The sequence below is a fragment of the Salvelinus namaycush genome, chromosome 13 (genome assembly GCF_016432855.1).
Source record: "Salvelinus namaycush isolate Seneca chromosome 13, SaNama_1.0, whole genome shotgun sequence".
Classification (NCBI taxonomy): Eukaryota; Metazoa; Chordata; class Actinopteri; order Salmoniformes; family Salmonidae; genus Salvelinus; species Salvelinus namaycush.
In genome coordinates this window covers 20,704,389-20,718,968 of record NC_052319.1, presented here as the reverse complement: position 1 = coordinate 20,718,968, position 14,580 = coordinate 20,704,389, and the positions used below count along the sequence as shown (strand labels likewise).

The 14,580-nt window shown below is 42.1% G+C and overlaps 1 protein-coding gene across 1 annotated transcript in view; it reads left to right on the top strand.

Moving 5' to 3' along the window:
* lrp1bb (low density lipoprotein receptor-related protein 1Bb) overlaps nucleotides 1-14,580 on the top strand; it is a 346,624-nt gene that overhangs the window by 95,463 nt on the left and 236,581 nt on the right. Inside the window, exons 7-9 of the mRNA XM_039006274.1 lie at nucleotides 3,274-3,496; nucleotides 13,689-13,878; nucleotides 14,133-14,276. Coding sequence (XP_038862202.1) covers nucleotides 3,274-3,496; nucleotides 13,689-13,878; nucleotides 14,133-14,276 — 557 coding nt within the window. The remainder of the gene's footprint in view (nucleotides 1-3,273; nucleotides 3,497-13,688; nucleotides 13,879-14,132; nucleotides 14,277-14,580) is intronic.

Sequence of the window (14,580 nt, the reverse complement as noted above, 5' to 3'; positions counted from 1 at the left end):
ATGCGTGAAGAAACCAGCTGGCTGCACCGACTCCGTTAGCGTCTCTCGAGTGAGCCATGTTTCCGTGAAGCAAATAAAAGTTACAGTCTCTGTTATCTCTCAGCATAGCTAACCTTGCTCGGATTTCATCAACCTTGTTGTCAAGAGACTGGACATTGGCGAGCAGTATGCTAGGGAGTGGAGCGCGATGTGCCCGTCTCCGAAGCCTGACCAGAAGACCGCTTCGTTTGCCCCTTTTACGGCGTCGTTGTTTAGGGTGGGCTGGGATCCGATCCATTGTACTGGGTAGAAGGCAAAACACAGGATCCGCTTCGGGAGAGTCATTGTCCTGGTCGTAATGATAGTGAGTTGACGTTGCTCTTATATTCAGTAGTTCCTCCCGACTGTATGTAATGAAACCTAAGATTACCTGGGGTACCAATGTAAGAAATAACACGTAAAAAAACAAAATACTGCATAGTTTCCTAGGAACGCGAAGCAAGGCGGCCATCTCTGTCGGCGCCGGAAGTAGTCAGGGTCTAGGGAAAGATTAATGGAGCAAAGTACAGAGATCCTTGATAAAAACCTGGTCCAGAGCAATCAGTACCTCAGACTGGGGCGAAGGTTCCCCTTCCAACAGGACAATGACCCTAAGCACACAGCCAAGACAATGCAGGAGTGGCTTCGGGACAAGACTCTGAATGTCCTTGAGTGGTCCAGCCAGAGCCCGGACTTGAACCCAATCGAACATCTCTGGAGAGACCTGAAAATAGCTGTGTAGCGACGCTCCCCAACCAACCTGACAAAGCTTGAGAGGATTTGCAGAGAAGAATGGGAGAAACTCCCCAAATACAGGGATGCCAAGCTTGTAGTATCATACCCAAGAAGACTCAAGGCTGCAATCACTGCCAAAGGTGATATTTAAAAAAAAATATTTGTATAAATTTCCCCAAAAATATGAAAACCTGTTTTTGCTTTACGTGTAACCTGTATTGTGTGTAGATTGATGGAGATTTGTATGTATTTATTTATTTTCGAATAAGCCTGTAACGTAACAAAATGTGGAAAAAGTCAAGGGGTCTGAATACTTTCCGAAGGCACTGTACGTACTTTAAACCCCTCTAAACCCTTTAGATAAATACATCCTCAACAATATGAAACCAAGTGCGCTCTCTCCTCATATTATCTGTTGTTGTATGTTCTCTGCAGTGCAGGCCTCCAAGTTAGGATTGAGTAGGTGAGGAATTGGATGATTGGATGTAACCACTTCCTATTTGAAGATGTGGAGAGCAGTAGGACTGTTATCTTTTCAATTTAATTGTCACTGAAATCACAAAGTGAATGTAAATTCAACTTCTCTATTCGGTCCCTATATCTACAGCATCTTTCATGGTTATTTAATAATCCATGGATAAAAATACAAAAGCAACAATACCTTGATATATTATGTGTATAATGAGTCGGTAGTCATTGTCTGTTTGATGGAGGTCATGGTACAACCTAAATGTCACCCCACTGCATGAACCTAAGATGTTTTGAAGAGAAACCTGCTTCTTGTGGTTCTAAACAACTATTGTAAACGTTCACAAAATAAATTTACAAAGGGGAAAGAAAATAGACTTCAGATAAGACTTGCAAAGACCATCATGACCGAGGATTATTTTCATACTGTTTGTTTCAACGTAAACTACAAACCTTGTTGTGTCTCCTGAATTCCTAATTGCATTGTATCAGCAACAATCCTAATCCCAGAAACCCATCATTGGTATGCCACATAGAGGCTCACCTGTTCAGGGAGTTGTTTTTCCTCGCTGAAGGAGGCTATTTTTCATCCCAGCATGTATCTCGGGGTTCAAAGTTCACCACTATATCTCTCCTGACTTGACTTGTATGGATTAAGTGGGCTCTCTGGCTCCAGCTCCCCTCAGCTCCCTGACTGTCTCGCTCTCTTGTTATCGTCCTCTCTGGCCTGGTGCTGTATGCCTCAGAGAGCCACAATGAAACCATGAGCATGGCAGCCCTGATGCTTCCACATCAATTTAGAGGTTGCAAAATTCCGGTAACTTTCTCAAAATTCCCTGGTTTTCTAGAAATCCTGATTGGAAGGTTCTGAGTTTCCTGCCTATTCCGACCTGATTCTGGGAATCTTCCAACCGGGATTTCTGGAAAACCTGGAAATTTGGGGGAAATTACTTATCAATTACTTTCTTTGCAATACTGCTCATGTAAAGAAAGGAGAATAAACTGAGACTCCCAGTGCCCCGCATCTAGAGTTTGTATTGTCGCTTTCTTTCCGTCTTTTAAAGAAACCAGATTTGTGAATACATTTTGTCTTCCTTTAATTAGGTATATGGCACTACACATTGAATGGTTGGTTTAAAGCAAAAGCATTTCCAATTAGATACTGTATAAGAGGTGATTCCTTGAACAAACTGGCTATAGACTGCTAACTTAACAGTGGGTATTCGTGGGAGGTTTGTTTAGACAGCCATACAACACTACAATACCATGCTGGCCCTGATACACCATTTCCTTTTCTGTACATGTAGATAGAATCAGGAAATGAATAGTTTAATTGATAAGACTTACAATGATAAGGTTCAATGGACTAACTTTATTTTCATACTATGCCTGCAATTAGACCTTGAGCAATGGGTTTTGTCACAATTCTTCTTGAAGTATCTGTTTTTATTAATGTCATCTCCTTCAATCTGTATACCTGTAGGCTATATACAGTCACTTGCGTTCATTTATAACTGTCCTTGGTAGTTGGCGTTAAAATGCACTAATTGTGAAGTAATGGTTACAAAACGTTGTGTGGATATGCCTGAATAATAACCATGAATGAATAAGGCACCGGGCATGAATAACCATAAGCTATTATTGTGTTGGTGTATATAAGCATGACTAGAGTTGCAAAATTCTGGGAACTTTCAATAATTCCCTCCTGTTTCTGGGAATCTTCCGTCCCGGATTTCGGGAAAACCAGGGAATTTATTGACAGTAAAAGGCAGAATACTGTATTCAGAAATCCTCAACAATGATTTACACTCAAGGGCTATCTAATGTGCTTATGTTAAGCATATATTTACTGTTATTTCTCTTCCTGGAACCTGTGTTCAATTGGTTAGAGTGTGGTGCTAGCAACGCAAAGGTTACGGGTTCAAGTCCTGCAGGCATCACATACCCCTATTATGCCAACTATGTATTCACTCACTCTACTGTAAGTCACTTTGAATATAAGCATCTGCTAAGTGGCATATTTATACAAATGTCTATATCATCTTCATACAGGATGCTGTTCTTCACTGACTATGGGAACGTAGCCAAGGTGGAGCGGTGCCACATGGACGGCACCAACCGAACCAGACTGGTGGATTACAAGACAGAGCAACCCACAGCTGTGGCCCTGGACTTGGTCAAGAAGCTGGTGTACTGGGCAGACTCCTACCTGGATTACATTGAAGTAGTGGATTACAATGGGAAGAACAGGCATGCAGTCATCCAGCGGAGTCAAGTGAGTGTCAAGCTTCATTCTGTTGTTGCTGAGCTGAGCTCTGCTTCTGATGATTGTCTTCTTGAGTTTACAGCTTACATACCACATATATTAGTCTGTGGATGTTTATATGGATAATATGAGGAAACAATCTGAAATGTGTTTGTCCAATTTTGGCTCAGTGGTTAAGAGCATGGCGCTAGCAAAGCCAAGGTTGTGGGTTCAAATCCTGAAAGCATCACATACTAACACAAAACTGATATCAAACCTTCCTTAATACAGACTGACAACTACAGTAACATCTTTCTAAAACTAGACTTGGTTGGGAGGGCATTTCAGGGCAACTGATTATTCCTTTCTTCTAGCTACTGTATGACTTTTATCTTGCCCATGTTGCTATAAGGGCACAAGGCGAGATCCATATGCAGACACAGGAGGCAGACGGTTCAGGTCTGATATTTATTATAACACAAGGGGTAGGCACTAGGCAGGTCGGGTACAGGCAACCGTTCATAAACCAGGTCAGAGTCCAAACAGTACAGGGCATTAAACATTCTCGTGGTCAGGACAGGCAGGGGTTCAGTAACCAGGTTCGAGTCAAAACAGAATAAGGCATTAGGCAGGCTCGAGGTCAGGGCAGGAAGAATGGTCAGGCAGGCGGATTCAGTGTCAGGACAGGCAAGGGTCAAAACCACGAGGACTACGAAAAGCAGAGATTGGGAAAAATAGGATTTAGGAGATAACCGCTTGTTGACTTGGCAAACTAGATGAACTGGCACAGAGAGACAGAAAACACAGGTATAAATACACCAGGGATGATGAGCGACACCTGGAGGGGGTGGAGACAAGCACAAGGACAGGTGAAACAGATCAGGGCGTGACAGTTACTGTAGAGTAGAGACATGGTATGCATCCCAAATGGCACCATATTCCCTATATACAGTAGTGCACTACTTTTTACCAGAACCCTATAGGCCCTGGTCAAAAGAAATGCACTATATAAGGATAGGGTGCCATTTGTGTTGCAGACAAAAGGTTTGATATGGCTTGAATATGGATTTCACTGGGATACTGCATGGTTATTCATTAGTGTGGATGAGTTAGAGGATGTGAGATGAGGTCGCTTACAAATGATCCTTAGTCCTTAGTCCTTCTTACAGTACTACACTTTGGAGAAGGATAGGTCTAATTAGGGAATATCATTATTCAAAAGGAGGCTCCTTGAAAGTGACCTACTGTAGTGTGAGGGAGACTCATATTGTAGGCTATAATGATGGAGGGAAAGAAAGAGGCCAAGGCATATGAAATACACCTTATTGTGTGTGCAGGTGTTCTTAGGATAATGATGCCTCTTTCTGTTCATAAATGTGTGGCCTCAGCAGACCTCTGCATATCATCTCCATGACAAATGAAAGACATATTTAACTTTTTCTACTGGCAGACGATGTAGTGTTGCGTCTAAATCCATTTTATTTTTATTCCACTTACATTTCAGCTCATACATCACAGGGTTCAACCCAATACAAAAAATACAATACAATATGCAGGTTGAGTCAAAAATAGGGTTGCAAAGGGAGGGTATATTACTGGAAACTTTCAAAGTTTACCAAAAAACGACCTGCATTTTAAAGGATTTTATGTTATCTATCACAAGACATCTAGTGGCCCTTTTGGGTATTTCAGATTATCACAGATGTCTGTAATTATCTCTGGTCCTGCGTGTGGCCTTCACATGTAAAATATTTGAATAATAAAAAAAAATATTTTCCGAAATATAAACCATAAACTTAGTGAATACCATTGGTATTACCAAAAACTTTGTGAATTCCAAAAATTACACAGCCTTGAAATAGACTGGTTGATATTAATATTAGAAGCAAACTGTGTTCCTAAAAACATGATGGTTCACTGGTTTCCTGGTTGTTGTTATTCTTGTGCCACATGTTTTTCCGCCCCAGTGTTGAGGTGAGGCCCAGTGGGTTTAGGCTCACTTCCTGTGAACACTACTCACCCAACCCTGTCTTGTGTGTTTGCGTGTGCGTGTGCGTGTGCGTGTGCGTGTGCGTGTGTGTGCGTACACACATGGAGGGTGTCGACATAGTAAATGTAGCGTGGAGGGCAAGGCGACAAGGTGAAAAATCTGTCTGTGCTCTGGAGAAAGGCATTTAACTTTTACTGCCTCCCAAACCCGGATCCGGGAGCACCCCCCACCCCCCCCACACTGATTAGCATAGCTAGCATAGCTTCACAAGTAAATAGTAGCATCTAAATATCATTAAATCACAAGTCCAAGACACCAGATGAAAGATACAGATCTTGTGAATAAACCCATCATTTCTGTTTTTTAAAATGTTTTACAGGGAAGACACAATATGTAAATCTATTAGCTAACCACGTTAGCAAAATACACCACTTTTCTAACTCCATCAGTTTCTTACTCCATCACTAGCTATCACCAATTCGGCCAAATAAAGATATTGATAGCCACTAACCAAGAAAAAACCTCATCAGATGACAGTCTGATAACATATTTATGGTATAGGATAGGTTTTGTTAGAAAAATGTGCATATTTCAGGTAGAAATCACAGTTTACAATTGCACCCACCATCACAACTCGACTAGAATTACTACAGAGAGCAACGTGTATGACCAATTTACTCATCATAAAACAGTTCATAAAAATAGACAAAGCATAGCAATGGAAAGACACAGATCTTGTGATTTCAGACAATATTTCAGATTTTCTAAGCGTTTTACAGCGAAAACACAATAAATCGATAAGTTAGCATACCACATGTGCAAACGTCACCCCAGCATGAATTCAAGCCAAAGGGAGCGATATCGTTATCATCGCCAAAAGATATAAATTTTTTCACTAACCTTTTCAGAATTCTTCCGATGACACTCCTGTAACATCATATTACAACATACATATATTGTTTGTTCGAAAATGTGCATATTTAGCCATAAAAAAACGTGGTTATACAATGAAAATAGTAGCAAATCAAGCCTCAAAATGTCGAACGCCATCTTTCAGAGTGATCTAGTTTAATCGAAAGCTAATCATATACTTGACTAAAAAATACAGGGTTGACAGGAATCGAAAGACAAATTAGTTCTTAATGCAATCGCTGATTTACATTTCTAAAATTATCCTTACTGTGCAATACAGGGTTCGCCAAGCGAAGCTATACCAAACAAAATGGCGGAATATGCGTTTAAAATATTTCGACAGAACAACGATTTATCATATTAAATATTTCTTACTATGAGGTGATTTTCCATCAGATTCTTGGGCAATGTATCCTTTCTTGGGTCTAATCTTCTTTTGGTCGAAAGATGTCCTCTGTCCGTCGAAATGCCCACTAACGTTCGACCGGGACCCCGAAACGTGCCCGGCGCTTCAAAGAGCATCACATAGAAATGCCTCAAAATCGCACTAAACGGATATAAATTGCTATAAAACGGTTTAAATTAACTACGTTATGATGTTTCTAACTCCTATATCGAATTAAATTACAGACGGATACATTTCACGTTGATAACCGAGCCTTTGAAAATGGCATCCTGAGGTCCTCTTCTGCGTAATGGTCAGAGTCGAAAGGGGGGCTACCCTCACTCCTTGGCCTTTTATAACCTCTGAGAGCTACACAGAAAGCCCATTCCACTTCTCATTGGTTACTGACATCCAGGGGAAGGCGGGTGCAGTTCATGTCGTTCCATAGGATACACACAGACCTTAAAAACTGATCTGAAACCAGAGCTTCGCTCTCAGACCTTCGCACTATCTGTCATGGATTTCGCTGTAGAAAGAGTTCTGGGTCACCCACAGACATAATTCCAACGGTTTATGAAACTAGAGAGTGTTTTCTATCCAATAGAATTAATAATATGCATATTGTACGAGCAAGAATTGAGCACGAGGCAGTTTAATTTGGAGACGACAAAATGCTAATTCGAAACAGCACCCCCTGTAGTCGCAAGAAGTTAACCCTAATTCCTTAAGGGTTGTCATTGATGGTAGCAGAACCTGGTTGTGACCCCACACTCCATTTCCGATGGTGTCTCACGGGAGTTGCGATATGCAAAAAAAATAATTTCCAATTCACAAATACGTATTAAAACACACTTGTAGAGGACGAATATGACAAGCAAGATGGCGCCGACAGAGATGGTCGCCTAGCTTCAGGTCCTTAGTAAACTATGCAGTAATGTATAGTAATGTATTTTTATGTATCATTTCTTACATTGTTAGCCCAGAAAATCTCAAGTGTTATTACATACAGGCGGGAAGAACTATTGGATATAAAAGCGACGTCAAGTTAACAACATTATGACCAGGAATACGACTTTCCGAAGCGGATCCTTTGTTCGGACCTCCACCCTGGACATGGGATCTTATCCCAGAGGCCGACCCAAAACAACGCGATCGTCGCAGGAGAGGCAGACGGAGCGGCCTACTGGTCAGACTTAGAGGGCGAGCACACCATCCACCGCTTCCGATCATATTACTCGCCAATGTCCAATCTCTAGACAACAAGGTGGACGAAATCAAGGCACGAGTTGCCTCACAGAGAGACATCAGAGATTGTAACATTCTCTGTTTCACCGAAACATGGCTCACTCGAGATATGTTGTCAGTCGGTACAGCCACCCGGTTTCTTCATGCATTGCACTAACAGAAACAAACATCTCTCTGGTAAGAAGGAGGGCAGGGGTGTATGCCTTATGATTAACGACTCATGGTGTAATCATAACAACATACAGGAACTCAAGTCCTTTTGTTCACCTGACTTAAAATTCCTTACAATCAAATGCCGACCGCAATGTCTCACAAGAGAATTCTCTTCGATTATAGTCACAGCCGTGTATATCCCTGCCAAGCAGATACCTTGACGGCCCTGAAAGAACTTCACTGGACTCTATGTAAACTGGAAACCATATATCCTGAGGCTGCATTTATTGTAGCTGTGGATTTTAACAAAGCTAATCAGAGAACAAAGCTTCCTAAATTCTATCAGCATATCAAATGCGCGACACGAGCTGGTAGCATTCTGGACCATTGCTACTCTAACTTCCCTGATGCATACAAAGCCCTTCCCCGCCCTCCCTTTGGCAAATCGAACCATGACTCCATTTTGTTGCTCCCATCCTATAGGCAGAAACTAAAACGGGAAACGCCCGTGCTCAGGTCTATCCAACGCTGGTCTGACCAATCTGATTCCACGCTTCAAGATTTGTTCGATCACATGGACTGGGATATGTTCCTGGTAGCCTCAAACAATAACATTGACGTATACGCAGAGTCGGTGTGCGAGTTTATTAGCAAGTGCATCGGAGATGTTGTACCCACTGAGAATATTAAAACCTTCCCTAACTAGAAACCGTGGATTGATGGCAGCATTCGTGCCTGGAAACATGACCACAATACAAACAGTGTAGTTATTCCCTCCGCAAGGCAATCAAACAAGCAAGCGTCAGTATAGAGACAAAGTAGAGTCGCAATTCAACGCCTCAAACACGAGACGTATGTGGCAGGGTCTACAGTCAATCACGCATTACAAAAAGAAAACCAGCCTCGTCGCGGACATCGACGTCTTGCTCCCAGACAAATAAAACAACTCCTTTGCTCGCTTTGAGAACAATACAGTGCATGACATGGCCAGCTACCAAGCCTGTGAGCTCTCCTTCTCCGTGGCCAATGTGAGTAAAACAGTTAAACGTGTTAACCCTCGCAAGGCTGTCGACCAAGAAGGCATCCCTAGCTACGTCCTCAGAGCATGCGCAGACCAGCTGGCTGGAGTGTTTACGGACATATTCAATCAGTCCCTATCCCAGTATGCTTTCCCCACATGCTTCAAGATGGCCACCATTGTTCCTGTTCCCAAGAAAGTTAAGGTAACTGAACTAAATGACTATCGCCCCGTAGCATTCACTTCTGTCATCATGAAGTGCTTTGAGAGACTAGTCAAGGATCATATCACCTGCACCTTACCTGATACCATAGATCCACTCGCATTTGCTTACCGCCCGAATAGGTCCACAGACAACGCAATCGCCATCACACTGCACACTGCCCTATCCCATCTGGACAAGAGGAATACCTATGTAAGAATGCTGTTCATTGATTACAGCTCAGCATTTAAAACCATAGTACCCTCCAAACTTGTCATTAAGCTCGAGACCCTGGGTCTCGACCCCGCCCTGTGCAATTGTGTCCTGGACTTTGACGGGCCGCCCCCAGGTGGTGAAGGTAGGAAACAACATCTCCACCCCGCTGATCCTCAACACTGGGGCCCCACAAGGGTGCTTTCTCAGCCCTCTCCTGTACTCCCTGTTCACCCATGACTGCGTGGCCATAAACGCCTCCATCTCAATCATCAAGTTTGCAGACAACACTATAGTGGTAGGCTTGATTACCAACAGCGGCGAGACAGCCTACAGAGAGGAGGTGAGGGCCCCCCGGACTTCAGGAAACAGCAGAGGGAGCACCCCTCCATCCACATTGACGGGACAGTAGTGGAGAAGGTGGAAAGTTCTTCTTATTCGTCCCTTTAAATTTGTGTGTATAAGGTAGTCGTTGTGAATTTGTTAGATTACTTGTTCGATATTACTGCACTGTCGGAACTAGAAGCATAAGCATTTCGCTACACTCGTATTAACATCTGCTAACCATGTGTATGTGACCAATAAAATTTGATTGGATTTGATTTTGTACAGTGCTTTCGGAAAGTATTCCAACCGTTTGACTTTTTCCACATTTTGTTATGTCAGACTTATTCTAAAATTGATTAAATGTTTTTTTCCCCCTCGTCACTCCACACACAACACCCCATAATGACAAAACAAAAACATTTTTTTTTTTTAAGTTTGCAAATGTATTAAAATAGAAAAACATAAGTATTCATACCCTTTACTCATTACATTGTTGAAGCACCTTTGGCAGTGAATACAGCCTCGAGTCTTCTTGGGTATGACGCTACAAGCATGTCACACCTGTCTTTGGGGAGTTTCTCCCATTTTTCTCTGCACATCCTCTCAAGCTTTGTCAGGTTGGATGGGGAGTGACGCTGGACTGCTATTTTCAGGTCTCTCCAGAGATGTTCGATCGGGATCAAGTCCGGACTCTGGCTGGGCCACTCAAGGACATTCAGACTCATCCCGAATCCACTCCTGTGTTCTCTTGGCTGTGTGCTTTGGGTCGTTGTCCTGTTGGAAGGTGAACCTTCGCCCTAGTCTGAGGTCCTGATCGCTCTGGAGCAGGTTTTCATCAAGCATCTCTCTGTACTTTCCTCCGTTCATCTGTTTCTCGATCCTAACTAATCTCCCAGTCCCTGCTGCTGAAGAACATCCCCACAGCATGATGCTTCACCATAGTGATGGTGCCAGGTTTCCTCCAGACGTGACACTTGGCATTCAGGCCAAAGAGTTCAATCTTGCTTTCATTTTCTTTCTCATGGTCAGAGTCTTTAGGTGCCTTTTGTTAAATTCCAAGTGGGATATCATGTGCCTTTTACTTTTTTTACTGGCTTCCGTCTGGCCACTCTACCATAAAGGCCTGATTGGTGGAGTGCTGCAGAGATGGTTATCCTTCTGGAAGGTTCTCCCTTCTCCTCAGAGGAACTCTAGAGCTCTGTCAGATTGACCATCGGGTTCTTGGTCAACTCCCTTCTCCCCCGATTGCTCAGTTTGGCCGGGCAGACAGCTCTAGGAAGAGTCTTGGTTGTTCCAAACTTCTTCCATTTAAGAATGATGGAGACCACTGTGTTCTTGGGGACCTTCGATACTGCAGAAATGTTTTGGTACCCTTCCCCAGATCTGAGCCTTGACACAATCATGTCTCAGAGCTCTACAGGCAATTCCTTAGACCTCAGGGCTTGATTTTTGCTCTGACATGCACTGTCAACTGAGGGACTTTAAACAGACAGGTGTGTGCCTTTCAAAATCATGTCCAATCAATTGAATTTACCACAGGTGGACTCCAATCAAGTTGTAGAAACATCTCAAGCATGATCAATGGAAACAGGATGCAGCTTAGCTCAATTTCGAGTGTCATAGCAAAGGGTTGTGAGTACTTATGTAAATAAGGTATTTCTGTTTTAGTTTTTTTATGAATTTACAACATTTTCTGAAAGACTGTTTTTTTTTCTCGCTTTGTCATCCCAAAAAGTATTTAATCCATTTTAGAATAAGGCTGTAATGTAAAAAAAAATGTGGAAAAAGTCAAGGGGTCTGAATACTTTTCGAAGGCACTCTATATGTGTGAAATTGGACACATACACTGAGTGTACAAAACATTAAGAACATTAACCTATTTCCATGGCATAGATTGACCAGGTGAATCCAGGTGAAAGCTAGGATCCCTTCTTGATGTCACTTGTTAAATCCTCTTCAACCAGTGAAGATGAAGGTGAGGAGACAGGTTAATTAGGGATAGAAGTCCCGCTAGCGGGACAACTTCCGGTGAAACTGGAGGGCGCGCAGTTCAAATACATTTTCAGAAATATTATGGATTTTAAACATTTATGTACATATCTTATAGTCTTATATTGTCTGAAAGCTTAAATTATTGTTAATCTAACTTCACTGTCCGATTTACAGGAGCTATTACAGCGAAAACATGACATGTGATTGTTTGAGGACGGCGCCCCACATCAATTATTCTTTTCACAGGCACAGGTTTCATACATTCACAAATAACGATTAAATATTCACTTACTTTTTGAAAATCTTCCTCTGCCTTGTCATCCAAAAGGTCCCAGCTATAACATGTAGTGTCGTTTTGTTAGATAAAGTCCTTCTTTATATCCCAAAAAGTCAGTTTAGTTGGCGTTATTGATTTTAGTAATCCACTCGTTCAATATGCAGAGTAAGGAATCCAAAAATCTACCCCTAAACTTTGTTTCAACAAGTCAAAATACATTTCTATTTACTCCTCAGATACCCTAAAATGTAATCAAACTATAATATTTCTTACGGAAAGAAGTATGTTCAATAGGAAACCGATTTTAGCAGGTGCGTACTGTCTTCATGGCGCACACAAACACGAATTACCAAGACTGTGTCCTTCTGCTAAAACTGATATTTCTTATTTGTTTTTGAAGTCACAAGCCTGAAATCTTGAGCATAGATTACCATGGAAGCCATATGAATTGCATTCAGGGAGCTAATTTTCAATATGACCTTACTCTTGTATTTCTAAGAGGATGGTCTCTCCCCAAAAAATCTGTTTGGTTTTTCTTTGGATTTTCTCCTACCATATCTATTGTGTTATAGTCTCCTACACTATTTTAAAATTTCTACAAACTTCAAATAGTTTTCTTTCCAATGGTACCAATTATATGCATATCGGGGCGGCAGGTAGCCTAGTGGTGAGAGCGTTGGACTAGTAACCGGAAGGTTGCAAGATCGAATACCTGAGCTGACAAGGTAAAAATATTTTCCCTGAACAAGGCAGTTAACCCACTGTTCCTAGGTTGTCATTGAAAATAAGAATTTGTTCTTAACTGACTTGCCTAGTTAAATAAAAATTACAAATATCCTGGCTTCAGGGCCTGAGCTACAGGCAGTTTACTTTGGGCATGTCATTCAGGCGGAAATGGAGAACAAAGAGGCCTAGTCCTTGATTGTGTATATGTGCTATTCAGAGGGTGAATGGGCATGACAACATTTTTAAGTGCCTTTGAACGGGGTATGGTAGTAGGTGCCAGAACTGCAATGCTGCTGGGTTTTTCAAGATCAACAGTTTCCTGTGTGTATCAATACTGGTCCATCACCAAAAGGACATCCATCCAACTTGACACAATTGTGGGAAGAATTGTAAGTCAACATGGGCCAGCATCGCTGTGGAACGCTTTCAACACCTTGTATAGTCCATGCCCTGACTAATTGAGGCTGTTCTGAGGGCAAAAGTGGGGAGTGCAACTCAATATTAGGAAGGTGTTCGTAATGTTTTGAACACTCAGTGTTTAAGCACCCACCCTATTATTATTATTATCATTATTATTATCATTAATATTATGCTCCCAGAGGGTTGTGCCCACTTCATGACCCTGTGTATTTTGGGGAATACAAACACACACACACACACATTTTCTCTCATGTCTTAGATCCTGGAGCTCACAGAGTTGTTTTGTGTAATACAAGTTTTTATTTTGCGGGGTTTCAACTTTTTTATGTTGCATGTCAATGTATTGTTCTTCTCTGTTTCAGGTGTCCTACATCCATGGATTAGCTGTCTTTGAGAACTACCTGTATGCCACTCATTCTGACCCCTCCATTGGGAATACCATGGACATCTTCAAGATCCATCGGTTTAACACCACAGAACCCAGGACACTAACCAGCCTGGGGAGTTCCAGAGGAGCAATACGTGTTTACCACAGACTCACTCAACCAAAAGGTAAAGGACATGTTTGTCAGGGTACTAAATGTGCTTGCTTGCTGGTGTCAAATGTGCAGTGCTTGTGACGCACAAGCTCAGAGTTTTCTGCATCAATTTTGCTGTTGTCAAATGTATCTGTATCCTACATGTGACAAATGTTTTGTGAATCTGAGAGTTTTCTGCTTCACTTAATTAATGTACAGTCAAATCATCGTGTTGCAGTTATATTTGATGAGTCGCTAATGGACTTCCCTACTCCTCCCATCCTCTAGTTAGGAGTCACGCGTGTGAGACGGACCTGTACGGAAAGCCAGGTGGATGCTCCCACATCTGTCTGCTGAGCGGTAGCTACAAGTCCAGGACCTGTCGATGTCGGACAGGCTTCAGTATGGGGAGCGACGGACAATACTGCAAAAGTCAGTGTCACATCTGTCCCTCATCCCATTATGTTATTAACATAGCCTATATTCCTGAAAGCACTGTATAAAAACAAGGTACAAAGGATGAAATTTAGTTCCCTCAAAATAAAAATGTGTGTCCTATCACTTTAACACCTATTTTGTATTGCCATCAGTGTTTCTGTCCACATACATATGTTTCTGTCCTCAGATATATCAGGATGTGTGTCATGCATACTGTATAGGTCTTTCTGTTGACACTAGTGAGGATCTCTTCTACATTGACCATGTATATCGCACTGCCTCAGATAGTCAGATAGAC